This window comes from Dryobates pubescens, chromosome 15 (assembly GCF_014839835.1).
Source record: "Dryobates pubescens isolate bDryPub1 chromosome 15, bDryPub1.pri, whole genome shotgun sequence".
Classification (NCBI taxonomy): domain Eukaryota; kingdom Metazoa; phylum Chordata; class Aves; order Piciformes; family Picidae; genus Dryobates; species Dryobates pubescens.
The window spans coordinates 12060533-12088359 of record NC_071626.1 but is presented as its reverse complement, the minus strand read 5'-3'; the positions used below and the strand labels follow the sequence as shown (position 1 = coordinate 12088359).

Below are 27827 nucleotides of genomic sequence, written 5' to 3'. Positions count from 1 at the left end.
TAATAACTGTCCACTCACACATACATACACACAATTTGAATAAAAGAGACTAGTCAAATGGAAATAAATTGGTGTTTCAGCAATCACACACTAGAAGCCACCAACACACATAGCTCCTGCAGAAGCTGATGGAAGACTTTATCAGGAATCTGCAGAGGAGGTTCTATTTGTGGTATACAAAGTTCTGCACTTGCATTGTCCATAAAGCTTTTATGAATGCAAAGGAGCTAGGTCATTTAGGGAAACCATGTACTAATACAGCTGTTTCTTTTTGTAAACACTGGACTGGGGACATTCTGAACTCAGCCTCAGCAATTTCTGATTTTTTTCAGCCACCTGAGTACAGGAAATCATCCCTGTAGGTGAATTTAAACAGAAGTAAACTTCTGTTTTCAGGAAAACAGCCTCAAAGCCCTCTCATTCAGTTTAAGCTTCAAAAACACTTTTCCAAAGACGACAGATTGTTAGGAGCTGATGAGTACAGCACCCCAGTGATTCCAGAGTCTCAAACATTATTACCTGAGGAGTCTTTATGACTTAAAATTAAAAAGTAATACATAATATATCAAATAGTCAGCAACTAAAACTAATTGGTAGCAAAACTTCTTACTTTCTAAGATTAAGGTAGCCGGCCTTCTGGATGAGGTTTCTATTGATAGCAGGTGAAGTTACATCAGAATCTGGGGTGTAAACAGATTCATTAACTGCAGTTAAGTCCTGTTGGGATATCCTCATTTTTTCAGCTTCAGCATCCAACTCTCCCTGTATGCTGGAAAAAAGCCCAACAGAAGAAGAAACCCAAAGCATTCATTAGTCACTTTATAGCCAAAACAAAGCTGAAGTTACGCCGAAGACTAGTTTCATTTGACTTCAGCAAGACTTTCCACATAGTTTACCATGGTATCCTTATAGCAAATTGGTGAAATACAAACTAGGGAAGATGGGTAGAAAACATGTCTGGACTACTGAGCTCAAAGGGTTGTAATCAGTGAGACAAAGCCCAGCTGGTATCTAGCTGTTACTGATCTTCCTCATGGGACAAACTCAGTCTAACAAAAGCTGGGCAGCCCATAGGAGCAGATGACATCAAATAGGGAAGCGTGATTGATAGATGTGGCAGAGAGGAGGGTTGCTGTTCAGAGTGACCTTGCCAAGCTGCAGATATGGGGAGACACAAACTCATGAAGTTCAGAAAAACCAAACACAAAGTCCTGCCTGGGATGGAATAACCCCATGCAACTGTAAAGGATAGGAGGCATCTAGGTAGAAAGCAAGTTTCAGTAAGGGGCCTGGGGTCCTAGAGGACAAGTTGAATGTAAGTCAGCACTGTGTCTTTGTGGCAAAAAAAGGACAATCACATCCTGGGTGGCATGAACTGGTGGTGTAGCCAGCAGGTCAAAGGAAGTAATTATTTGTGCCTGTTCAGCACGTGTTAGACTCCAACAGGAGTACTGCCGCTAATTTTGGTATCCTGGCATATGGAAGACAGAAACAAAGTCAAATGAAGAACCACCAAGATGGCTACAGGGCCAGAACATGTGACTTGAGAAGAAGTTATGAGAATTGCTTTTCAGCCTCATGAAACTAAGGCTTGGGGGGAGACTCTTTCTGATAGTTTAACTACCTGATAGGAGGGGATAACAACAGATGTAGCCACACTCTTCCTGGAGGTGCAAAGTGATAGGAATCATAGAATCATAGAAACAATAAGGTTGGAAAATCCCTCAGAGATCATCAAGTCAAACCTGTCACCCAAGACCTCATGACTACTGAACCATAGCTTCAAGTGCCATGTCCAATCCCTTTTTGAACACCTCCAGGCACGGTGACTCCACCACCTCCCTGGGCAGCACATCCCAATAGCCAACAACTCTTTCTGTGAAGATGCAGACAGTGAACACAAGCTGTAACCAGATACTAACTGTGCCACATGTGAGAGACACACAGATGGATAGATGCTCAAAATTTGACTGGACACAGCGTTGAGCACTCTGCTCTAACTGACCCTGCTTGCAGCAGGAAAGTGGACTAGTTGATCCTGGACTAGGTGACCTCATGAGGTCCATACTTTGACTTTCAGAGAAACAACACTAGCAAATATTTGATTTCTTTCTTAACTTTTCCAAACTGGAGGAATTATTAACTGTATCCAGGCTTCTAGAAAACTCCAGGGGTGAGAACCTAGGAATACTTGTTATTGCATACCTCAGAAAGTCATTAATAACTGCCTCTATGCAACAAGCAGTTTTTTCCCTACTTCCTGCCCAAGTGGCTAAACCTTCTGAAGAACATGGACACATCATGCAGGTGTACAGAACAGGACCAGAGATCTGTGTTGTCCACTATCCTGACAGTTGCACAGCCTGTGGAAAAGTCCAAGGCAAGTACATAAGATTCTTACCCTGTTTTCCTCCCCAGTCTTTTGTAGAAGTTGGTGAGATCCTGTAACTGTTGAAGTAATCTGACACACTGCTGCTTTTAAGTCAGCACTTAGCAGTATCTGGCTGACCAGATGAAGAGTCACTCTTGCATCATGGTGTTGGAGTGTTTCACCTTAGCTTGTTTCCAGTTATTCCACATCTTTAGACTAAAGATGAAACTTCCTAAACTCCCACAGCACCTCCAGAATGGGACCAGCTCTGTGCATCTTACCACACAGCCAAGTCACATGACAGGCTGAGTTACAAAGACCAAGTAAAATCATCAGATCTGAAGCAGACAATATTTTGCAAGCCAGTGCTTTTCAACAGCATCAACAAATGCCAGAGTAAGAATTCTTTACATTCCATTTTGCAATGAAATGTAATGGTGATGTCAGTTTTTCTAGAAGTGCTATTTCAATGAAGCTTTCCATCAGTCATTTTTGTTGCACCACAAACTGTTTCTGACAAAACTCATGGTTCCTGAGACTGGGTTTCTCTTCCTTAAGTGTGTGTCCCCCACCTCCAAGGTAGAAAGGAGAAATAAGCTAACAGTTGTGAAGTTAGATGCATTTATGACATTTAGACCAACTGGTTACTGAGTGTTTTCACACTGTTAGCAATATTCACTGTATAAATGGAAACACTTATAAATGTGAAGGCTCAGGTTCGTAATCAATCAGCTTCAATAGATGCAAGACTGTACCACTGCTGAGATTCTGCAGCTGCACAATGGGTCTGATCAGCTTGTTGTTCCAAGAAAACAAATCTGACAAATAAAAAGCTTTTAGCTTGACTAACAAGCAAATCTGACTCACTGAGGCCTTGTGATCCCCAGCACTAAAGGAGGAAAGAAGTGGGCAGCAGAGTTTTTTGGGTCTGTGCAATCTTTTTTTATGTCAGCAATTCTAGGCTGCGCAGCTTCATTCAGAATTGTGCCAGCTTCTCTTTAGTTGTTTTCTTTTCCCCCCAAAGATGTCACACTCCTGTACCAGTGACATTTGAGTAGCATTTTGAAGCTTCGCTGTGTGACAGACTTTGAAAAAACAGACTCAAGCAAAACAACTGAGCAGCCTATTTTTTGCTTCCATTTACTACGCTGTGCTACCCAGAATTCAAATCCAGCAGACTGTGGGAAACAAGGGCTTATTCTACAGTGAGGATCCAGTGGCAGGATCCTCACTGTGCCTGTAAGACACAAGCAAGATGTTCTAACCTTACCGAAATAAAGGGCACTGTTTGAAGGGAGTTTAAAATCTGTCCTCCAGTCTGTACAAATGTTGTGTAGACTGTAGAGGGATTTATTTCAGAACCGAGTCTGAAAAGATATAGCAGTAGAAAGGTACAGGAAGTGAAAAAATCTGCTGGAGAGGGCAATCATGACGTTGTTCTCAAATTAACAAGTATGCATTATTCAGAATGCCATCAGAGTCAGAATAAATAATGATTTGGCTGCAGCCCATTTTGAAAGGTATGAAGCAATAAAGAAAAGGACTCAGTCTAGTGTTTCAGCTGATTTAAGTTAAATGGTTAATGTTTTCTCTAATATGATTACAATTTAATTGTAAAGTTTATGTTCGCAGGGACTTATAAAATGTCAATCATCACTGTTAGTAGGTTATGGGTGGGGGAGGGTATAAGAAAAAAATTATCACAAAATCAGGGGCAGCTCATTGAAATATGGACTTAGCTGGAAGCAGGTTGAACTCAACTGATACAGCCTGAACTGGATGCAATGAAAACATTCTCTAGTGCAAGATGTTTATTTGCCTTGGGTAGCTACATCTGCAGACAGTACAGGCACTAAATCCTTATTTGAGAGGTTAATGGATTATTGCCATTGTTACAGAAGACCCACCAAATACTAAAATCTCTAATTCAGAATGCATTTAACCTGTTTCATGGCCCAATTCCCAGCTTCTGTTTCCATGAAGACACAGGGTTAAATAAGAAAGCATGTGAACACTTTACAGTAGACAGCTCCTGACTACACTGTAAAAATACACTCTGCTTTGCACTGGCAGCCTTTTCCTTTACATGTACAAACACAACTGTTTCCACCTGCTGCTTTCACAAATATATGTCCAACAATGCAATGTAAGCATGGAAGGAATCTCTTAAGAAAGAAATAAGGGACTGTGTTATGTGCTGAAGGTTAGAGTGCTACTGCTGAGAATTCAATGGAATGACAGAAAGAAAAGGGAAAAAAAAAGTATTGCATTACCTTTGAACCATGTCTGAAACAGATGATAAAAAGCTGTCCATTCTTTTGGAAAACATCTCTGCTCCTTTCTTAAAAAAATTGATCTGAAAAATACAAAAGTAAAAAAAAATATCAGACAATAGAAGTTATTTTGTCTCTGGCAGACAAATAATAGATTGTGTTAACAGCAAGCCCATGATACTTTGGGCTGACAATCACATACACAGCTAAAACAGCTGTGTTGCCTTTCTTTGCATTCCTCACTTTTGCAGCTTTTCACAGTTTCATGAACTCTTTGACACATACACAAACAATTTGCTGCTGACAGGTGTGCTTCTAGTGAACTTACTAAATGACTGAAATAAGGCAATAGGTAACCTCTCCCATATTAGGACTGCACAGAATTTGGTCTAATGGTGTTACAAGCCACTGCCTGCAATGTCATCATGTCAAAAAGAAATGGGACATAAATTGTCCATCAAATTTAGCAGTCCAAGATGGACTACCAACTCCAACCAGGAAACATTTAAACTGCTCCAGCATGATCAGTCAGGAAAGTGATGAAGTGTAGCAGAGCTAGCTAGGGTGTATCCATTACAGATTTTCCTTGGATTTTGTTCTACTGAAAGAGCTAAAGAGAGCTACTAAGGTCAGAGTTCACATTTTGTGACAGAAGATGAATTCACTTAGCCAGTATGGCTCAGCAGGCATGCAACAGCAGCAAAGCACTCACTACAGACTTGGCCTCAGACTATCTGCTGTGGGGCTCAGAGCCATCACTTGGACCTACTGAGGAATGTGTGAGGCGTGGACATGGCTAGCATGTGTGTGCGATCAATTAGCTTGTTTAAAAAATACAGACTTGGGCTGGGGGGCAGTTCACAATATTTAGGCTTCAATAGCAACTGACTTCTGGCTTCTCAAGTAATTTCCCAGACAACCTAGGACTTTCCTGTATAAAGCACTGACATATGGCAGTTCTGCCAGACAAAATACAGGGAAAGAGAGTTCTGTTTGGCTTCCAGTAAATGAAACCAACACAGTTCTCTGTCTTATGGCAGAGATCTACAAAATACACAGGACAATGGAGATGGTGATCCACACTACAATCTCAAAGAGAATACTGCATCCACTTTTTCTGTTTTTACAGCCTGTATCTCATTTTCCCAATGCTTTCTTTCACTGATGTCAAAGCACAACAAACCCTTAAAATGGGTGGTAATAAGAATCAGGCACTGTGAAAATACTAGTTTGTTGATCCTCCTGACATCCTGGAGATTTACATTATCAGTATTACTACCCCATTTTACAGACTTGAGAGACGCTCTATAAAATTGCTGGGAGAATAAAGATTAGAAAGAGGATTTGCCAGCCTTATGCTCAATCCACTTTACTGTTCTGTCCTCCAGTTCTCCAGTGCATGCTCTGTTCCCTATCGTGTACACTCATCAGTACGCTGAACATGATGTACCAGGAAGAGAACTGCTACATAGGAGAGTTTGTGCAGACAGAGTAAACAGTGCAAGTAAATGCTGCTGCGCTGATAGCTTAGCCATGAAAAATTAACCTCAGGCTGATTTTGCATGTGAGTGCCTTGGATTTCTTTTTTTTTTAACTGATGTCTTTCCTGAACATGAACTATTCAACTATCTGCCATATGCAAAATCAGTCATGATAATCTAGGCAAGCTAAATAGAAGTTTTTGCCTCCCTCATTATCACTTGTCAGTCCTCAAAACTATAATCCAGAGTGACAATGTTTTACTTTTCCCAGGAACATGTCTAAGTGCCCATACCTGTCCTCGTGTATATCCAAGCATAGGTTCCATCATTGCCACTCTCTTCCTGTACTGCAGAGCATTCAGGGCACAGTAATACTGCAGAGATGAAAGGTGCTGCTTTCTTCTTGCATTTGCCACTTCTTTTGCCACTTCTGCCTTAAGCTGAATAAAAAATTGGTAATTTGACAAAGTGCATATTCAAGTTATCTTTCAATAACACTCACTACAGAACTTCTCCACATTAAAATGAAGGATAAGAAACTAAGAAAGCAAATCCAAAATCCAAAGCGAGTCCTTCAAGCCCTTCTCTGTGAAGATATTTAAGTATCTGGGGAGCCTCTGTGACTATAAACTACCTAGATACTACAACTAAATTTCTAGGTTTGATCACAGTGCAACAAATTTATTTGCAGCTAAGATCATAATACAAGCCTGAAAATGAAGAATTCAGGGATGAATAATTCACAATATGCTCTAATCACATTATGTCTGTAATGCATTTCCTTCAAAGGACCATCCTGTAGAACTAAAGCACTCTTAGGATAGGGCAAATCACACAGTTCTTGGCCTACAGGGATATATTTTGGATGGAACAGTGGTCCAGTGGGCAAAGAAGAAGAAATGTAAAACAATCCCACCAGAGTTATGTGTACTGTAAGTGACATTGAGCAGGGAGGTAGATGTGAAAAAAAACTGAATGCTTTATAAACAGCAGACACAAGGCTTCTTACAGTTCACAGGGAATTGTGCCCAGTGGTATAGCATCACCACACCAGCTGTACAACAGTAGGCCTGCACAAATCTATTTATAGACAATTGGATTGCCTCTTGCTGAACAGGTCCCCTGGATCTGAACAGCACCAGTTCAGCACAACACTCAATCACTTGCCTAACTTGGAGAAAACAAGTATAACTTTGCTGAACTGATTTCAGAGCTTTGTGTCTGCCTGGAAATGAAATCACAAATACACGTGAGCTCTTGTGAATTTAACTGATGAACTCTCCCAAGTTCCTAAGAGAACAAGGATGCAGACAGAACAGCTGATAAAAACTTTTCCGTTTCCCTTTCACGTTTGTTACCTTTTCATTTTCTTTCCTTTTCGGTAACCTGCTATACTTTGCCATGGACACGTCATGTTCTGCAGACAAGGAATATCATTTTGTTTAGAAATGTGATGTGTGTGTGTAGATTAAAAATGTCTTCTGTAGCATAACAGGTGCACACCATTAGAAACAAACAAACCAGACAAACATACCGTTGCTAGCAAGGCCGAAAAGATCCTTCAGTGTGCTTACTTCTGAAAAAGAGAAGTCAAATATGCAAAGTGAAAAACAAAAGCTGTAACCATTTTGGTTTAACTGAGACATGTTTAACACCTAAGTCGCTGCAATCCTTTCTGAGCAGAGATGTGCAAGTTGCACCCATACCAGAGAGCTGCTGGAGAAATGAACAGGCAGGCTAAGAGTCAAGTGAGTTTACTTGATTGAGCAAGTTATCACTGTGAAAGAGATTCCTGATCTGCCATCATAACTGACCAAAGCAGCATCGTTTCAGTACACTTGTTGTCACAAAAGGCACACTATCATAAAGATCAGCAGTTCCTATCAGCTTCCTGACAATGCTTATCTGATACCAAGAAATCTAAGTCCCAGAGACATATTCATGTCAAGACCCTTTACTGTACATGAATCTTCTTCAATGTGGAACATTTTCTGCTCAGTTTCTCTGTGAAAAGAAATACTTATCTAACACATCTGACTGCTGGCTGTGATGTATACATAACAGTGACCATGAGATTCTGATGCAGGTAGAAGGATATGAAAAGTAAGCAACTCACAAACTACAGCAAGTGTCTGCATCAATGTAAGCTCTTCAGCTTCTCAAAAAGCTGAAGAGAAAGCACACTCACAAGGACAGTCACTATGCAACTGTGAAAAGAGTAAGGGGAAACAGTATGACATCTTGGTCTCTGATTTGCAATAATCTATATATTAATGAGCTTCATGCCATGTGTTTCTTACCAGAACAGTCTTCCTTGTGACTCTAATGCAGAAAGACAGAATTTCTTCCCAGGTCAGTATAGCAAGATTCAATATAGCAAGATTAAAACTAAACCCAAGAACACACTTAATCTTCCTTGTTTAATCCTATGATGAAACTTCAGTATGGCTAGGTCTCTACTAAAAATGCTGTTCTGCAGACAGCACCAGAGAAAAATGGAAAGAAAAATAAAAGGAGAAAGGAAATGAAAAAAATAGAAAAAAAAAAGAAAAAGAAAAGAGAGAGGAAAAGAGAAAGAAGACAAAGAAGATGACAAGATGAGAAAGAAGATAAAGATGACAAGATGAAAAAGAAGCACAATAAAAATAAACATGAGAAAAAGAAGAAAAAAGGAAGAAAAAGAAAGCACTGCAGTAAAAACTCATGTTTCTGCTGCATGAGTAGGTTATAGTGTCCTTAACCTTGAATATGAACTTCTTTCCATTGAAATTACACCAAATGTTTGCATTATTGCTCAGCTCTCCAGGTAATGAATTTCCAAGTTTGTGCAACCAGGTTCCTTGAAACTGCTCTTGGATGGTAAGGATTTAAAGTGGACTAATTTGTTAAAGGGAGGGAGCACAATTTACTCTGAAGCCAATAAAAGCACTCTTGCTTGTGCTTTTTGACCAAACACAAACTTTTGAAGTGGCATGAATACTGATTGAAAGCCAGATTCACTGCTACATTTTCCTTTAGTCCATTGTAACATCACTGACTTCAGTAAAATTACACCAGGGTAAAAGCACAGTGACCCAACAGAGTTGTGCATTTTCAAACTTGCACCATATGGTGCATAAAACATCACGTGGTAAATTTGTCTTAGTAAAAGCATGGACCTGTCCACGAAATCCTGTAGCATAAGGAAAAAAAAAAAGAAAGAGAAAAAGCCCAAACACTTTTCTGTGAATCAAAGGTCAAATCATTACGTGACATTATGCCTCAATTTATTTTGAAATAAGCAAGAAAGAGCACAGAAGGAAAATGAAAACTTAGAATGCACCTGTGAGATCCTTCTCCCGAAACTGTATGATTGGTAGAACCATTGTGTCTGCAAACTGTTTTGCCAGTTCAGAATGAAGAATATTGAGCTGAAACAGAGGGAAAAAAAAAAAGAGGAATTGCTGTTGAAGAAACACAGCTGCCATTTGTGCCCTGCATATTAAAAAAACCACCATATTAGGTACTTCAGTGTACTTCAGTGCTTCAAATACATTTCTCAAGATACCCGAGATAGATGGGGATTTTCCCCTAAATGCCTAAATCCTGCCCAGCCTTTCCAAAGGATCTAAGAACTTTTCAGTTCCCATGTAACCGTATTAGGGTAGTTCACTTGACCATTAAGGCTTAACCCAACAGGATTTAATCTGTAAGTAACCTTTATTAACAGTTTTTATTAGTATCTACACCACAGGGTTACAGTTCCAGTGCCACGACTAGAATCTTCCCATTCATGAGGGTTACCCGGGACACAATCACAACAGGGAGCAACCACAATGAAAAGTCTCATTCAAGTATTTTACCTTCAGAGCATTTTCCTGTTCCTGTTTTGATGTGTTTCTCTAAAATTCATCACATCTAGGCACATTTTAAAACACTCATGTGTCACTGTTTTAGGATGAAGGCAAAGCTCTCATGTCAGTGGTGGAGTGCTAAGAGTATTAGACAGGTTCAGGTAGGGTCAACTATCAGTCACATGGCACAAGTGCCTGACTTCAACCTAGGAGCATGCCACATGCTCACATGATATTCTGCCCACTTGCTCATGGTGTCCTGGAGGCCTTTTAGTGGGGTTATACCTTGAGGATGTAGTCAGTATTTCCCATTAGATAACAAAACTAAACCAAGATAATTCAATGCCTGTGGAACAAGACAACTGAGAAACAGGTACAGGAGGTAGTTGACATGCAGAAAAGGAAACTAAGGAATGGACCATGTTCCTTTGAGAGAAAATGTACAAGACTTGTGACAATAAATGTCCTTTAAAGTACCCCCTCAGAGGAGACATGGGAGAAGCCTAAGGGCAAAGTTCAGCTTTGGGATTCCTCTCACTGTATTGTTAGACTTACCCATGGGCTCTAAAATTTTTAACTTATTTTTTGCCCCACATCCTACCTCCTCTCCCCAAAACATACTTCAATACAGCCTTTTGCCATCTTAACAAAAGCTGAAAGTAAACTAACAAGAACTCTTTGAGGGTATGGCCTTGCTCACAACAAAAAGGGTGATGTAACAAATGATACTTAAACATCAAATACCAAGGTTCTAAGATTATATTGCAATGCTATTTGGGCAGGCCTAGCACAAGCATTTAGAAAGACTCTCAGTACTCAGCACAACCTACACAGAATAGAAGAGTTCACTGCACACAGCTGTTGTACCTAACCTGCTCTCAGCATCCATTTCTGCAGCCTTCCCCAGACACCTCTGGAGTCTGCATGATCTCACAGCAACTACACAGAATGCACTGGATTGGAAGGGGCCCTCATAGGTCATCTTGTCCAAACCCCTGCAGTGAGCAGGGACATCTCCACCTAGATCAGGTTGCTCAGGGCTACACCATTTCACCTTGAACTTCTCCAGGGATGGGGCCTCAACCACATCTGTGGGCAACCTGTTCCAGAATTTCTCCATTCCATTCACAGCTCTCCTACATCCATTCCTGGCTGGTTTGGCTTAAACTGCCATCTTTCAAGCTTCAAAATGTAAATGTACTTTTAAGCTGGAATTAAATGGCCCCAGCTTATACGAAATGTTGTATTTCAGTTTCTTTTCTAACTCCCCCCTCTTTGCTCTGGGGATGATATTGTGGGACAAAGGTACAGAAATCATTACACAAGGGTGATATTATGCTTCTTTTCTCCCCAGTTAAATGATTCTATAAAACCTGGGCACAATCCAGCCCTCAGTGGAATGGCTCAGAATCAAAAGGACAAAGACCAAAAGAAAAATTACCAACAGTCTATATTGTAAAAATTGAATATTGGCAAAGTACCTCATCCACAACTTTTGAAAAGTAATGAAGGGTGGATATCACTTCTTCATCTCCTTTACCTAAGGCAAAATGCTGAAAAATAGAAACACACAGGTTAACAATTACTCCTACAAAATACAATAAATGATGAAACTGAATAGAAAAACAGTACCTCAATAATACATACTCTTTTACCCTGCTCCTTGTTTTAAATTAATGGATTTGGGACAACATGTAATTAAGACTTATTATGAAGCCAAAGTCATACAATAGCACCAAACTTGTTTGCATCTTCAGAAGTCTACTATCTCACATTCTGCACATTTGTTGTTGTTGTGGTTGGTTTTTATCTTTTAGAGGATTCGAAGAAGTGACCTTACTGCCTTGAGCATGCTGGGGAACTTTATAACAATCTGCACCTCAAACCAAGTAAAGCAAATGCCCTAAACACTTCTGGAAACCACACTACACAGACTCCTTCCCAAGTGCTGAGGCTGAAGAGAAATCAAAGGCATATATTGAGCGTACCTGCTTTTCATAGGCAAGGAGCTGCTTTGAAAGCTGTTGTGTGGCAAGACACATTTCGTTCTGCAAACAAAAGCGAGGTGTTAATAGAAATAATGAAAGGTCTTTAGCTCTGCTGTTACTACTACTTTGTTACCTGCTTCTTGACTGAATCTGCAATTACTTACCCAAGTATCCAGTTATGTAAACAACCAGTCCCAAAATATCTCCACAGAGGAATAGTAATAGCAGGTGCACTTGAGATTTAATCGATGCACACCTTGTTTAATGACTTTGAATAGAGGTAGGATTCGGGGTTTAGTTTTGGATTTGAGCTTACCACCACAAAAAAAACCCCAAACCCAAACAACCCATAACTAGAACATCAAACTCTCATACCAGCATAAGGATGTTTCATGCTGGTTATCCATCTTTCCCCAAAATCTACAGCAATAAAGAGAACCAGTAGAAGTGCCTTTATAGAATGCATTCATGCTCAGGCAATGTACTGATTTAATTACAATGCCTTAAGTTGACAGAGGAATACAAACCAGCACATTGTTCTGTATCCTGATGGCTAAACTGGCCAATGAAATAGAAACATCCTTAAGACATGCTTATGAAAAGCAGGTGTCATAGGAAAGTCATGTAATTTTGCTTGACAGCTGGAAAAAACAGAGACAAGCATTTGGATATGTCAATCTTTACTCAGTGTATTCCAAACAATAGTATATCAACTCCTCTGATCCCAACTTGTTAACAGTGACTTAAAAATGGAATAACATAAAAAAAAAGAGGAAGGGGGAAACTGGGATCTGTCTTAACCCCTGTCAGATCCTTCTCCAGTAACGCAGAAAATTAATCACTTCTCATTCAATTTCATTTTAAATCTTAGTATTATCTTTTCCTGAGTTTGTCAAACTCAGAGCAATCTCTGAACTGCTTTAATGGTACCCTATATGCTGCAGCTGGTATAGAAAAGCATTAAAACTAGGACAGAGTTTGTGTGCTCTCTTGTTCTCCCTCGCTGTCCTGAGCCTGCAGAGCATGACACAGTTAACAATCTAGGCCAGAAATTCTGAAATACTCTGGTCTGATGCCATCTCTGCCATACTACATTACAGCCTGGTGCTTCTGCACCACCTTGGCATCCTAGGAAGGAGTGTTAATACAGACAGCAAGGTCCAAAGCCTTAGCCAGAGTCTAAAGTATGCCCAAGCACTCAAAGAACAAGACATAGCCACAGCTTAGGTAATGTCAGCAGTATGTGATCACATGGAAAAGAGACAGGAAAGGTAATACAACCAATGTGAACAACTGTGGTGATAATATTTACAAGTGGCTGGGAGAGCAGAGGCCTTCCAAGGTACAAACAAGAGCTTAGAACTAAGTTCTAAGTCTAAACTTAGATTATGCACACCCCATGACTGTTCTCACCTCACAGTGATGTATTAGTTTTGCTTCTTGTCTCAGACCAGTTAGTAATAATATTACACTTCCATACAGTATTCATGCTGAGGATTCATTCAAGATTTGCAGGTTGGTTATGCAGATTGTGTGTGTTTTAGTACAAGAAAACTTTGCACAAACACTTGGCATTTAAGTAGTTCCCAACTCAGTGGATGGAAAAGGATGTTGTGCCTTATAATGAATTAACAAACCTTTTTAAGGACTCTAGGTTACAAGAACCCAAGAGATTTTGCCACCTTCAAAGTGGGAGCTAGCAAGCAATGGTTTGATGAGAGCAAGGGTGAGACTCCTTCTTTGTGGACCGATGACATTAAGAGGGTTTGTTTGTATGCATGCATGTCGGTGGAGTACAAAGATGAATTTAAGATTATCAAAAGAAGAGATTCTCCCATCTGAGTATGAACTGCAAGAAGCCTAAGTGCTCACACAGCAACTGTGATGCCATCTGTCAGTTACACAGTTGGGTCAGGGCAAGGGAAATCTTTTGAAATGAACAGAGTGTGAGAACCGTGCCCCTTTTTTGCCCTTTTTGTTTCGGTTCACTTACTCCTGCAAAGTCTGCAACCATGTGCTCTGTTCTGATTCTGGAAAATGCATGCTTCTGGCTTGAACTTGCTAATACCAAAAGAAGGTCAGAATAATAGGCTGACACCAAAGATATCCTACTGCTCTGTGTAAGCCGTGCTCAAAACTTGTAACAGTTTGGTTTTTAAAGACTAAAAGATCCTCAATTTCCTCACCCAATGTGCAAAGTGTAACAAAAAGAACCATTACTCATCTGCATAGGACAGTTTAAGGATGGGCAATACAAAGAGTGATCTTCCAGTAATCATCACTCCTCAGCTGCAGTCTCCAGTATGAGACAGGTTAGTAGGTTAGTAGGAAAATACACAAACCCTGAGGGTCTCAAAGAGGTATTAATAACATTATATCAAGTATACGATCAGAAGACCACAGTCACATAAAGACCCTAAGCAGAAAATTATGGCATGCTGCTCCAGATCCAGAACAAACTGAGGGAATGGCCTAACATAAAATTTACACCAGGATTTCAGGACAATGGTTCCACACATCACTGATAACCTATTCAAGCTAGCAGGTCACATTTTTCATTTATAGGCTCAGCTCTCTGCACCCGAACACCACAAACAAACTTGTTTCTCAATCCCTGTCCATGGAGAATTAATCCTGGGTCCTTCATTCTCCCTCACAACCTCTGCCAGACTTTGTTCCTATTAGAGGTACAAAATCATTCATTGTATCACTGGGAAAGAAAACAAGCAAACCACCACCAAACACATACACATCCCAAACAGCTGTAAGCAAATCAAATTAAGTTGGCAAACTGAAACACAGCCACATTGCATAAAGAACAGGAAGCAAACTGCTCTGCTGACCTAGTGGTAATAATGCATTGCTAAGTACAGTAATCTGGGAAAGTTTGATTTAATCCTCTCTCCCACTTCTAATCAGCCTTCTCCACCCCCTTCCCTAGTACTAATCAGTCTCAAGACTTAAAAGTTATTTGCATGTCTTCAGCTGACAGATCCACTAAATCCAGACAAATTGTTTTAACAGGTTTTAATCCATTTCAAAGACATTTTCCCATGGACTACAGCAACATTCACTTCTTTTATCCTCAAGTGACTGAAATTCAGTATGCAACAGTGAAAGAAAAGCTGCTACACAATCCTGACTACCAGCTCACATCTCTTCCATAGTATTTAGACATTTCAGAATTCACCAAGCATTTCTGGAGTGGCAGAGCTATTGATGAAATGATTTATCAGGCAGAAACCAAATAAAATCCTGAACAGAAATCCAAGTAAAACCAACCAGTACTGTGCCTTAAAAGTCTTTTCATTAGATGATTTTACTTTGCAGTGAAAACATCATTGCAACATGAATGTAGAAAAGTATACTAGAAAGAAAGATGGAAGCAATGTATGCAGACCTGTATCAAGCAATTCAGTCTCTGAGGCAGCTGGGATTGTGTAGCCTGGAGAAGAGGAGGCTCAGGGGAGACCTTACTGCTGTCTACAAGTACCTGAAAGCAGGTTGTAGCTGGGAGGGGGTTGGTCTCTTCTCCCAGGCAATCAGCACCAGAACAAGAGGACACAGTCTCAAACTGCACCAGGGGAGGTTTAGGCTCGAGGTGAGGAGAAAGTTCTTCACAGAGAGAGTTGTTAGCTGTTAGAATGTGCTGCTCAGGGAGGTGGTGGAGTCACTGTCCCTGGAGGTGTTCAAGAAGGGATTGGACATGGCACTTGGTGCCATGGTTTTGGAGTCATGAGGTCTTGGGTGACAGCTTAGACTTGATGATCTTTGAGGTCTTTTCCAACCTTTTTGATTCTATGATTCCATGTGTGGTTTTTTTTAACCTTGGCTGGCTCTCTAGCCATTTTTGCAATGTTCACTAACACCAGTACACATAGATAAGGCAATGGACGTGACGTCTAGCATCTAGCACTAATCTACCAGAAATGAAAACAGATTTAAAAACACCATTTAATTCTCCAGTTACTTCAGTACCTTGCCCTGCCTTCAAATAAATCAGCAAGAAAATGCCCCACCATTATTTTCTAATCTAGTGCCAGAGCAAAGGCATGTATTTTTCTGGGTTGATGCCACCTTCTTCATTATCATCTTTATTCACCAAGCTGTTCTTATAATCAGAAGAGAGTATTTTCTGAAACCCATTCATAATAAAATCCCTATGGCATTAATAATTTACCAGTGACTCAGCCCATCCCTTTTCAGGGTCTCTTTTTGTATTTTTCCAAAATAAACTCTGAGAGCTAATACATCAAAGTCAGAAGAAATTTCTATAGACAGTCACCTAACAGACTCCAGATTTGAGGGCATATAAAGGATTAAGTTGAGCTATAAATTAACTTCTAAAGACAGAGAGCTATTTTAGCATATTCAGTTCCAATCCCAATATAATGAAGCTTTCTGCAAAGCTACTTTCCTAGTCCAGCTAAAGCTGGCATTTTTAAAACTCTGCAAGTAACTCTGCAAACAGAACTGCCAAAGGCTTCTTCATGTAAACAAGCAGGATACTGGTAAAGATATTTATTTGTGCACCCTGTATATGCAGAACAACACATAACAAAACTTGGCTTCCACCTGGGAAAGCCTAATGCCTTATAAATGGGGAAAAACCCAAACAGGTAGTGGTTGAAAGAGAAGGTCCATGAGGCAGTTGCAGCCTTCTCATCTCAGCACCAGAGAACACATTTACCTTCAAAAGCAGGCATAGCACAGGAAGAACTGTGTCTTGACACAACAGCTTTATGCATGCTCTGTCTACGTGTGCAATGCCCTCTTCTTATAAAATAAAGATCTCCAGCAATCTAGAAAATGTTACAGTCCTACAGGCTTAGGTTTGCATATTAAATAGCTTGGAAACATGAACCCAAGGGTAAGAGAAACTAAGCTTCACCAGGGTGTTCAGGCTGCCGAGCACTTTAGAAGATCAAGCTAACATATGGCTTGCCCTGGTGCTGATTCACAGCACGGCACTTGGTCCTCACAAGTGCCAACAGCACAGCAAAGGATCATTTAATAGCTCCAAGAAATAGAAAATGCTAGTCAAAACCCTGCTGTAAAACTGCAAAAGCAGCTACAGCAGGATGGCTAGTTCAGTAGGGAAAGTACCTCTTGAGTTTCAAAAAAGTTACTATCAGCACAGCCTCCTGGTAGTACTCAGATCTCCAGATCCTGCTTAGTGCAATGTTAACTTGCTTCTTAGCACAGTGACGACTCCAGCTTCACAGGCAATAATAAAAACAACTCCCATGGCTTTGTAAATACATTAGTTCTCATGTGAAAATGCTCTGCTTACCTCTGTTAGCAACATATGGTGAATATGCCTCAGGAAGTGCAGAGGTATATGAGGCAACCTTACAATGAATATGGAACAATAATATGTATAGTCAAAGCAGTCAGTGCTGACAGCTTCATTTATTGCAAGTGTTTGTCCTATCTGATACTCTATTGACACTTCTCTAGGTGGAACTGGAAGTTTATTAAATGGTAACTTAAACTTTATTATTTAAAAAGATGTCAGGACAGAGAGTCCTATTTGAAATCTGAACACAAGTGCTCCCCCAGGCACGAAAAGAAAGCAGTTGAAAGACAAACTGTACCAGTGCTTACTTTTTAGTTTAGCAAGAACTAATTTAAGACTTCTGAATACTCAGGGTTAGCTATACAACATAATAAATATGAAAACCTATGCCTGCCCTAGGGAGCTTGACACCTACCTCCTGGGTTATAGCCTAGTGAAGTCAATACATAGGAAGATGAAACAAGCAGCAGTGTTGAAAAATGCAGACAGGAAGCACCACAAAATTAGGGAGACAAGGAACACTGATATAAAACACTACCTAAAATAGCCCTCAACAGATACAAGTTGTTCTGATAGCCATGTAATATGCTCCATGGAACCGAAGACTATTCCATAACTATCAAGAGTTTCCTTAGGAGTATGGACATAAAAAAAGTAGTGAGCCTAAGAGATTTTGCCTGTGTGACTTTGGAATCACAAGTTGACTGCTCAAAAGATACAGAGGCTGATTACAATTACACTTCACAATTCCCATGATGTTTCTCTCACTGGATTTATTGATAAAGGCAACATGAGTTTCTTTCTATTCCTCTTCTAGCATTACTGCTCCTGGCATCTAGACAGATTTATCAGGAATAATGTGATGGAACCTCTTTCCAATGACAAAAAAAATGCAGTTTACTTTCCTCTAACCTGTTCAATTGCTTATTCATTCCAATAGTCCATAGATACACAACAGTATCCTGAGTCTCTAAATGGTATTTTGTTTCAGGTGAAGCTTCCAGCTGAGCCACTTCTGTGGTATGATGAAGAACTGGATATGACAGTAAAGTCAGAACTGTAAACTGGACACATTCTGCTCATATACTGTATATTGCAAAAGCATCACTCAGCATGCAACTTAATGGAGTTTTCTAGTAACCCCTGCTTAATTCATTACTTATTGCTCAGGTAATACAACGTACCGAATGATGAACAAAATAGTCACTGAAATAAGACAGCAGTAATACCAGATGCATCATTAGGTCTTGCCTGCAAGGAGGAAGCACTACAAAGAAGATATTCTCTGTCACACAACGAATGTGGTAACTACTTCAGGGTACAGATGGGAGAACTAAGCAGGAAGTACAGTATGTGCTCACAGGGAGGTGGTTTATTTGACAAAGAAATATAAAAATACTTCATTATATTTACACACATGGGTTTGCCAGATCAACCAAACCTCACTCCTCATGGCTCATACATTTGATGCCTGTGATTTCTCCTCAATCACAGCATCATACACTGCATCTGTTTTGTACCATCATCGTCACTTCTTCACTAAAGAACTCCATATGTGAAATACAGTCACCACCCCATCACATCTGGTGTGAGTCTCCTAAGAGGCAAGAACACTGCTCTGGTCCTGTACAACAACCAGAGGTTTATCATGCATTGAGGGCCTTGCACCTAAATGCAATCTGCTAGCAATATGTCATCCAGCTGCAGCCTAGTGTTGTCTGCCCTTCCACATCAGGTTGGCTCCAGGTGCCTAGGCAGAGTACCAACTGCTGCACAAGCAACATCTCCATCCTGCAACGGGATGCTCCTTCCACTCTTGTGACAAAAGCAGTTTCAAGTAATTTTCAAGGTCCATCTACATTACTTACTGAAGCCCACCCCAGTGAATGCATCCATCCCAACAACTGCCCTATTATCATTACAAAAGTTAAGGCCTGCAACATGAAGTCCTGCCTGAACACATGCAAGTCTGAAAAGTTAGATCCCCAGCACCTAGCAGAAATCTGTGGCTTAAGAAATGAGGCAAAAAAAGAGAGAATGTTTCCAAAAAGATCCCAGAAAGATTCCAAAGAGATGTTTCCAAAAAGAGTTTTTAAAAGCTCTGGGTAAATATTTCTCACATTCTTTTCGCACACAGTGATCCAAGTGTTTAGAGCAGCTTGAGCTGTCAATTTACAAATGTACTGCTGCTCTACACACAAAGCAGTGTTTAAGGACAAGTTATGCATATATCCATATGGATAATTAACAGCATGCATTAACATTGCTACTCCCCTGTGACCTTGTACTGCATCCATTCAGAGCCACCAATGGTTGCTATTTGACCACAAACTACAGTGGTGTGAATTACATGAACATTTGGGGTTTCATGGCAAGGAACATCCAATTGTAGTAAAATACTCCAGAAGATCTTGAAAATAAGATTGAAACATCTGGGAAAATTTAAAATTCAGAATGCACTTAGCAAGAAAACAAGATTTTAAATTGTCATAACTGTTCAATACTGTGGACTGGCACAATCCACTGCTGTTTTGTCTGACTGCAGTGATTGTGATTCCAGCTATTTTTATGGTCATTGCTTCAAAGTAGGTCAGTAACTGTAATTCTGTTTTACAGATAAGGAAATCAGAGCAGGGAATGACAGTGGCTTTACAAAGACAGGAATTTAATTCAGGAAAATAAAAAGGCAGATTCAGAACCTGGCTTCTCAGTACTCTTAACTTTTGTTCTCTTTCCTAAATCTCATTCCTTCTCAAAATAAAAAGTGTTGGCAGAGCTTCCTAATATGCCACTACTGAGGCCCAGACAATGTGTCTCCTAAACACACAACAGCAAAAGTTTATTTTCTCTGAAGCTGTGGTTAGGCAGCAAAACAATATTACACAGATTTTTCTTAACTGTCCATCTATGTTTAGTGGGCAATTCAGCACTGCACTTCTCTTTCTACAGCAACTGCAATCATAGAGTTTTGTAATAAGGTGTGTGCCTCTCAAACTGAGGATGAATTCAGTCAGGTGTGTCTTCCTTTGAAATATTCAGAAGCAGGGTACTCTCCTCCACATCCTTACAAAGCCTGACTTTAAACATCTGCTATGCATCCCCCATCTCAAAATGGTATCAAACTCAGATGAGGTATTTCAAGGAATGCATGCAAAATTCACAAGTGAATGGATATTTAGATCAAATTAAAGCAGGGAGCATACAAGAAGAAAGTGGCCAAAACATGCTGGGAAAGTGAAGCAGACTCAGTATGACTGCAAAGTACAGATGGGTAAATGTGCTGAGACAGTGAGAAGAAAGAGGAAATGTTGTAACTGCAAGGCAACAGGAATGGAGAAGGCTAAAAACTGAGAGGGAAAGGAAGAGGCAAACAAAAGCAAAGTAAGCATTTTTTCATGACTCACAGGTCAGAGTAACTGGTTCCTAAAACATCACTCTAAAAAGGCACCAGCAGGAGAAATGGATAGATACTAGACACTTCATAATAAAACCATTTTTATCCTCTATTTCCTCTTTCATTCATTTCAATCCTACCTGCTCTTTGGTCTCAGATTTCTACCATTCAACGTGTGCACACTCTTGCTACTCTTAAAGCTCATCATCTCTACTGAAATGGCCATCATTGACTTCCAGTGCTGATTTCATGTCACCTCTCTGGTCCCTGGCTATGCACTGTATTAAGCATTCTAAGGTGTGCTGTAAGCCTCTGATTGCTCTGCATTTGCACAGGATCCAGGGCATGAAGACTTTGAAGTTCTTCAAAGCAGGATCTCCCAGGTGTAGGTAGCTAGATCCTGGGCAGATGGCTCTTCAAGTCAATTGTGCAAAAGAGCAACCCCACCAAATGGACATACACTTGTAGTAGTTTTGTAGCTGAACTGAGTCATGATAATATTAGAATCAGGACTCAGTCTTCCACTCAATTCAAAGCATCCCCACTCTCTTCATCTCTGTGTCCTCTGATTTGCTGGTTTAAGAATAGAAAAGCTGTTTCTAAGGAATTCTGGTATTTATTTCACATAAATATTTGCAAAAGTTCTATTAAATAGTGTGTATATATATTAAAAAACACAGGTGTGGCATTTTGAAATACCTGGTTTTATGCACATGGGGATCCTAGCTTCACTGAAAATCACTACCATTTACAATTTTTTCCAAAGCACTGGATATGATTTACCTTAGAAGTTTTACTTTCAAAGGGGTTTAGTCAACTAGGTCATACAAGTACTTTAGAAAGCGCACTTTTTTTCCTTCTCCCACTCCTTTATTTTTGACACTGCTATAGGTACTCAACTGTCCTATGACTCAAGCTGTACATTCTCTCTGTGATCAACAGACATAAACAGTTCCTTCCAAATGATGACTCACAGTATCTAAGGTCAGATGCCTAAAGTCAGTGTGAAGGCCTGTCTGTTTATGCAAGCAAGGTAAGGGCATACCACAAGAAAACCAGGCAAAGTAGGTAAGATTTTTTTCCATTCACATAACTTCTAAACACTGAGGCATGAAGGGATTGAGATCTCAGATGGAAAACACCCACAACTCCTCTAAACCACGAGAGATGCAGGTAGCTGGCAACTTTCATGTAAATAACAGCATCATAATAGCAATTTATCTTCTACTTCACATTGAACAAAATGAATACTGATGAAAAATTACCTGAGCACCATAGACACGTTGCATTGCCTGAAGCAACTGGTTTGTATAATCAGTGAGGGTTCCTGCATCCTCTTCAAACACACTGAGCAGAGATCGAGTCTTCAATAAAAGAAAAAAAGCAAATGGTTTTAGTCCCAAGGGAAAATACTGTAAAGAATCACAAATGACTGCAAAGGGGTAGTTGTAAAACATACAAATTCATTAGAAATAATAAGCCTTTAACTTTGCATGGTTCTGTTTATTTAGAATCTCAAAACACATAGAAATTAGTCCTACTGTTACGCATAGGTAAACTGAGGCATGAAGAAGGGTAGTGATAAAATGCTATGGCTAAATCCTGACTCCCAGTCTCTCGCTCTAATGAACAACCATTCCCTCCAATGTAACCAGGAATGTAAGAAATCCTGACTATCTGCCTGCTGACTATAGTAATCCAAACCACGCTAAGGACTCTGGGTCAAACACCACTGCTTGCTCACTTTACTTCTCTAATGTCAGACTGCACTCAAAGCACCTCTTTCCATGAGATAATTTACAGAGTATTATTCACTCTCAGCTGTCTTGAGCAACACTTAAAGCGCCACAGCCAAAGCTAGCTGACGTAATCCGAGAAAACAACTGAGTGTTCATCCACAACAACAGGCACAGCATACATTCACCCAGCGATACCCTGTACTTTCTCCATTCTGCTAGCTCATCCTTGTCAGCAAATGGGGGGGAAAAAGATCACAACAACTTGTGTTATCTTTAGAACACAAATTCCCTTGGTTTGTTTTGGTGGAATCATCAAGAACAATGACTTGTGTTGCTGACACAGCTCCTGTGATGAGAAACAACCAAATAACGCTGAGCTCCGGTATTTGCTAGATCATGACAATAATGAAAGAGGGAAGGCTGTCCCTTTAACAAACTCGTGATCCAGTTTTAGTCTTAACTTTGGTAAATCCAATCTGTTTGATGCTAACTGGCAATGTCTTTCCATCTGTACAGCCCACTTATATGAAATTAGTTCCATCTACTTATGTGAGGAGCACACAAACTCCAATACATGTCACTCCTGTAACAGAGCAAGCACTTTATCTATCATCCTATTACAGGGCTCTCTAATGTACCTGAAGAATTCACACTCAAACCTTGGAAATGTCAAAGATTTAACATAGATTTAAGTTACTCCAGTATTTTGACAGAAAGCACAGGTCCTTCCCCAACACATTTACTCTTCTCTGCAATAAATCCCTGTCCAGACTTGATGTCCAGACTCCTGAAAAACTGAAGATCTGCATCCTTCAGGAACCCTGGTTTCAGATTAAGTATCCTCTCATCTCCACTGAGAAGTACCTAAGCCAGAAAAGAGTGTTGCCTAGCAGTTAAAGAAATTATTTGGTAGTCAGTCCTTGGGTTCTGTTCCAGACTCTGCATGGGAGTACTTTGAGGAACTCTAAAGCTCTCAGTGTTTCAGTCTGCTAAAGCGCTAAGCTGCTACAGTACCTTTTACCTTAGAGACACTGACAATGTATCCAGAAAACACTAAAAAACCCAAACCAAACAAACCAAAACTAACCAAACAAAACTCAGCAGAAAAACCACCACGAAAATAAAACAAACAAAACCAAACCCCCAACCCAAAACCCCAATCAAAAACGAACAAAGAAAGGAGGGCCAAGACAACTAAATTGATAGTGAGAATCCAAACTTGTAAAGGATTTTTGTGCAGAACTTCCCTACAAGGACAGTGATTTTGAGAGTGTTCTACACTAGGCTATCATTTCAACAATTGAAAATACATGGCTTTTCAAAACTATCTCATTTTGAATGTTTTATATTCAATGATGCAGTAAAGCAAGCAAAACTTACGTGAAACTATCTCCTATCTATGCAGTGCTCATCTTCCTTGCTTTATCTTACAAGAGCACATGAAATGCACAGGGTATGAAGATGGTTAAAAAGTAAATCTTGGGAAGGCAAAAAACAATAAAATTTGACACACTGTTTATCAACACAAACCTCAGGCCAAGACTAAATAAAGTTATGAAGAAATCATCTGGAGTAGGCTACAAATCACATGTTTTTGCATGCTGGAAAAGGATTCCAAATGCAGGAGTCAACTATATTCCTAAATCTTACTGAATTTTTGCAGGTTCAATTTTTCACTTGTCTAAATATGGGTTGAGTTAGAACAGCTCAGGGAAATGATTTCTGAAAGTCTTGGCCTCAGTTGTTAGCACACTGTTCAAAAATAATAAAAACAATAAATGACTCAAGCAGCTTGGAAGTTATTCTTGGAAAATCTTGTATTTAAGAACACCATTTAAAATCACTGCAACAATATGCCAGCCTGTGTATACTGTTGCTGTTCTGATAAAGTCTGGAATCCCAGCTAATGCTAATAAAACAGGAATACACAGATTAAGCTAACATTTAGGTGGCCTCATTAATAGCATCACTATCTTGGCTTCTGGAAAAAATATTCTGCCTTCACATAACTATTTTTCTTGACTTTAGTATGACTACTTGTGTAAATTTCTCTCAATTAAGACACTACTTATGGTCAGCTAGTGCTTGGAGACAAATCAAGAAAAAAAGTTCTATGTTTTTGGGGAGAGAGAGATCAAGTTTTGAAAAAAAGAAAGATGAAGCAATAATTTTGGCCTAATACTCTTCAGTTTGGCGTGCAATTTACATATGTCACGCAGTTGACACAAAGTTAGGTTACATCCTCATTTTAGCATCCTTTTTGAATTGCTGTAACTGAAGAGAGCAGAGGAAATCAGGTCACTGTATGCAGAAGTAAATAATCCCATAAGCTGCTACACTGTAATTTCTGTGGGACAGACTGCCTTTTTGCTTTGATTTTGTAGTACTTAGCTCACAGAGGGACCCTGTTGCACTGTGAATCTAAACTCCTCCAAGAATAAAGAAAATAATAAAAATATAAAAGACTAAAAAACTCACCCATTTCCTTGCCTGAACCCCCCCAGATTTTAGCAACACTGGGCCACAATAAAAATTAAACAATACTCCTCCCTCCCAAAATTGCAGGACTTTAACAAAAAGTAATGACCAAATCAAGCCAAAACATCTTGCAGATACTTGGAGTTTATGCACAGCCTGGTATTTCCAGTAATTGCAGAGGAGATGTTAACAGCCTCCACTTCAGGTTAGAAGATGAAGATCTCCAAATTCAATTCAGTGCATTGTTCAGCAGCTTTCAGTTAGTGTTACATTTTTAATCGTTGAAGGAAGTGTTGACTGAAGAGGTGAATGAGTTCACTTATCCTGAGTGTCAAGTTCTTCATCTTCAGAATGCAGTGAGGAGGTTAATACTAAAAACATTAATAATTGCTCATAATAAATGTAGCATATTTTGGTAAACTGTTGACCACTGAACAGTTCAGGCTGGCAAGGAACTGTGCAGGTCACCTTGTCCAAACCCCTGCTCAAAGCAGTGTTAATTCTGACTCTACATCAAGTTACTCGACACTTTTTCAAGTTGTGAAAATCTGCAAATAAATGGTGAAAATAATTCTTAGCAGAATGGGATTTCATGGAATCACAGCAACACAGGATAAGAAGAGATGATCAAGATGAGCCCCAAGATTCCTTAAGTCTTGACAGGTGCATGTCCAATCTTTCCTTCAAAATGTCTCATGACAGAGTCTGTAACACCTTTAAGCAACCTGCTTCACAGATTACCTACTCATTCCTCTTCCTGATCCATCAGCAGATGAGGTAGGACTACAACACAGAGCTACTTGGAGGCAGGATCCGTACTGATCCACTCTGCCCTTTCTTTTTCCCGTGCTCCACCAATTACTTTTGTATCTCTCTCTGCATGACACCTTTCTGCCACATTTCCACTATTCCCCCTTTCTTCTCTTCCACTAAAACTTCCCTCTTTCCATCTTCATTTCCTAGCTCCTGAGGCCTCACATCCCTTGACCCTCTGAAAACATAACAGCATGCTGTGCTCCTTGCTATGAGGTTTCCACAGTCCTCAGGGGTCACTTGTGCAGCTGTGTCAAATTGTGGCTCCCAGCAATGCGGCACAGTGCTGGAGTGTGGGGAGAGCTGTCCTCTTCTGCCTGCAGTTGGGAAGGAATGGGTGGAAACCGCCTGGCCTTATTTCTTGGGCTCCTTCAGAAGGTCACCTTCAGTGGGCTCTACCTCACCTATCCTCATGGGAAGCCCCTGTATCTGAACTTTTGGGATGCTTCAGCCTGAGTGGGGAGGAGCCGGTATGCTGGTGGTGACATTCCTTCAGCCCACTTTTATCACTGGGGCCAGGTGACTCACAGCACAGAAGTCTCCCTCTCCCTCAGGGTTCTCAAAGGAAACCAGGGCATGCTGCCCTACCCACTTATCTTCTCCAACACAACTCTCCGTGGCAACCCTTACTGCCAAGTAAGTTCACGCAAAGGCAGGGCAGAGTGAGGAAAAAAACAGAGGAGGTTTTCCTCTGAGGGAGGTGAGGAAAAAGGATGGCATGCCTCGGCCTCCCCACACCCTGCCCCTCCAAGCTGGGGTCAGCACTCTTCTCTCAAGGTCCCCAGGAGCAGATACAGTCTGTCCCTGACAGATGCCCTGCAGGAGAGCAAAGCCTTTCCCTGACGCCACACGGGATACTGTTTACCTGCTTCTCAGCATCCCTGCTCTGCGACTCCTCCAACAGGTGAAGTCACCCTGACCCACTTCTCCCCGAGCCAGGCGCTCACCCAGCTGCCCTGTCCCGCCTACCGACAGCACCTTCCCCGCCGCGGGACGGCTGCTGCCCGGTTCTCCCGAGGTGTCAACCTTCCACAGCCCCGGCGAGACCCAGCGGACTACCCGCTCGCACCGCCACCTCAGGTACTGACGCACAGACGGGCGATCGGCCGCGCTCTACGCCCCTCGCCCCGGCTGCGTCCCTGGCCGCGGGCCGCTACCTGCGGGCTGTCCTGCAAAGCCTCTTCCAGTAGAAGTTTATCAACGGCCGGCATGTTGGCGCTGCGGCACGGCTGGGCGCTGGCAACTGGATGCGCGGCGGCGGTGGACGCCCGCTGGCACGCCCCAGCGGCGGGGCACGGCGGCGGCTCGCTAGCTAGCTAGCTAGCTGGCTCCGCTGGCGGGTGACGGCGGCTGCCCGGGGCCGCTCACTCCTCCCAGTTCCCGTCGGCCGGAGGAAGCGAGTCACGGGGAGGGCCGGCAGCGGGAGGGAGAGTGGCAGGAGGGGGTGGCTTCCTGTTGCCATTAACTCATCGGGCCTGGTCGGCAGGACAGGGTCCTTGCAGGCTCTAGATGAGAGGCTCCCGTTCACCTGCGCCCCAGCTGCGGGCAGCAGGGTCTGGAATGACAGCCCCTCTCTCGGCTCCATCCCCTGGACAGCAGAGTGGTAGGAAGGGGGATGCAGCAGGGACTCTAGGATCCCCCATCAGCTGAGGGAGATCTCCCAGTCTGAGGGTGTGATAGAAACCAGGGGATGATCACATCTTCTAGCCTTGCCTTGTGGGGCTTGAGGACGTCCAGTTGTGAGTGAACCCTTTTGCTGTGCCACTGGGGGCTCTCCTCAGGTGCACCACAGGGTTGGGGACTGCTGGCAGGGTCAGCTCAGCTACCTGAGTCACAGGTGTCTCAGTGAAGTACTTCAGGGTCTCGTCCACTAATATGACCAATGCAGCTGCTGGCTGAGATAGGCCTGCGTACAAACAGCCCTCATTGTGGCACCTGCATTTGTCCTTGTGTATGGACAACTCTACAGTGACGTCCAATAATAGGACAAGGGTCAGTGGGTGCAAGCTGCAACATAGGATGTTCCATGTGAACATGAGGAGAAAATTCTTCACTGCGAGGATGACAGAACACTGGAACAGGCTGCCGAGAGAGCTCCTCCTTCTCTCGAGGCATTCAAAGCCTGCCTGGATGAGCTCCTGCGTGACCTACTCTAGGT

At 41.3% G+C, this 27827-nt stretch overlaps 1 protein-coding gene across 1 annotated transcript in view; it reads right to left on the bottom strand.

The window, feature by feature from the left end:
* The window catches only part of APPL2 (adaptor protein, phosphotyrosine interacting with PH domain and leucine zipper 2), a 35620-nt gene extending 8574 nt beyond the window's left edge, over positions 1–27046 (bottom strand). The window contains exons 1-10 of the mRNA XM_054167730.1: positions 26827–27046; positions 21905–22003; positions 11947–12006; positions 11440–11511; positions 9448–9535; positions 7660–7701; positions 7484–7542; positions 6419–6565; positions 4645–4727; positions 611–769 (exon numbers count right to left, since the gene is read on the bottom strand). Of these exons, the coding sequence (XP_054023705.1) occupies positions 611–769; positions 4645–4727; positions 6419–6565; positions 7484–7542; positions 7660–7701; positions 9448–9535; positions 11440–11511; positions 11947–12006; positions 21905–22003; positions 26827–26880 (863 nt within the window). The 5' untranslated portion in view covers positions 26881–27046. The remainder of the gene's footprint in view (positions 1–610; positions 770–4644; positions 4728–6418; positions 6566–7483; positions 7543–7659; positions 7702–9447; positions 9536–11439; positions 11512–11946; positions 12007–21904; positions 22004–26826) is intronic.
* Between the last annotated feature and the right edge of the window lie 781 nt (positions 27047–27827).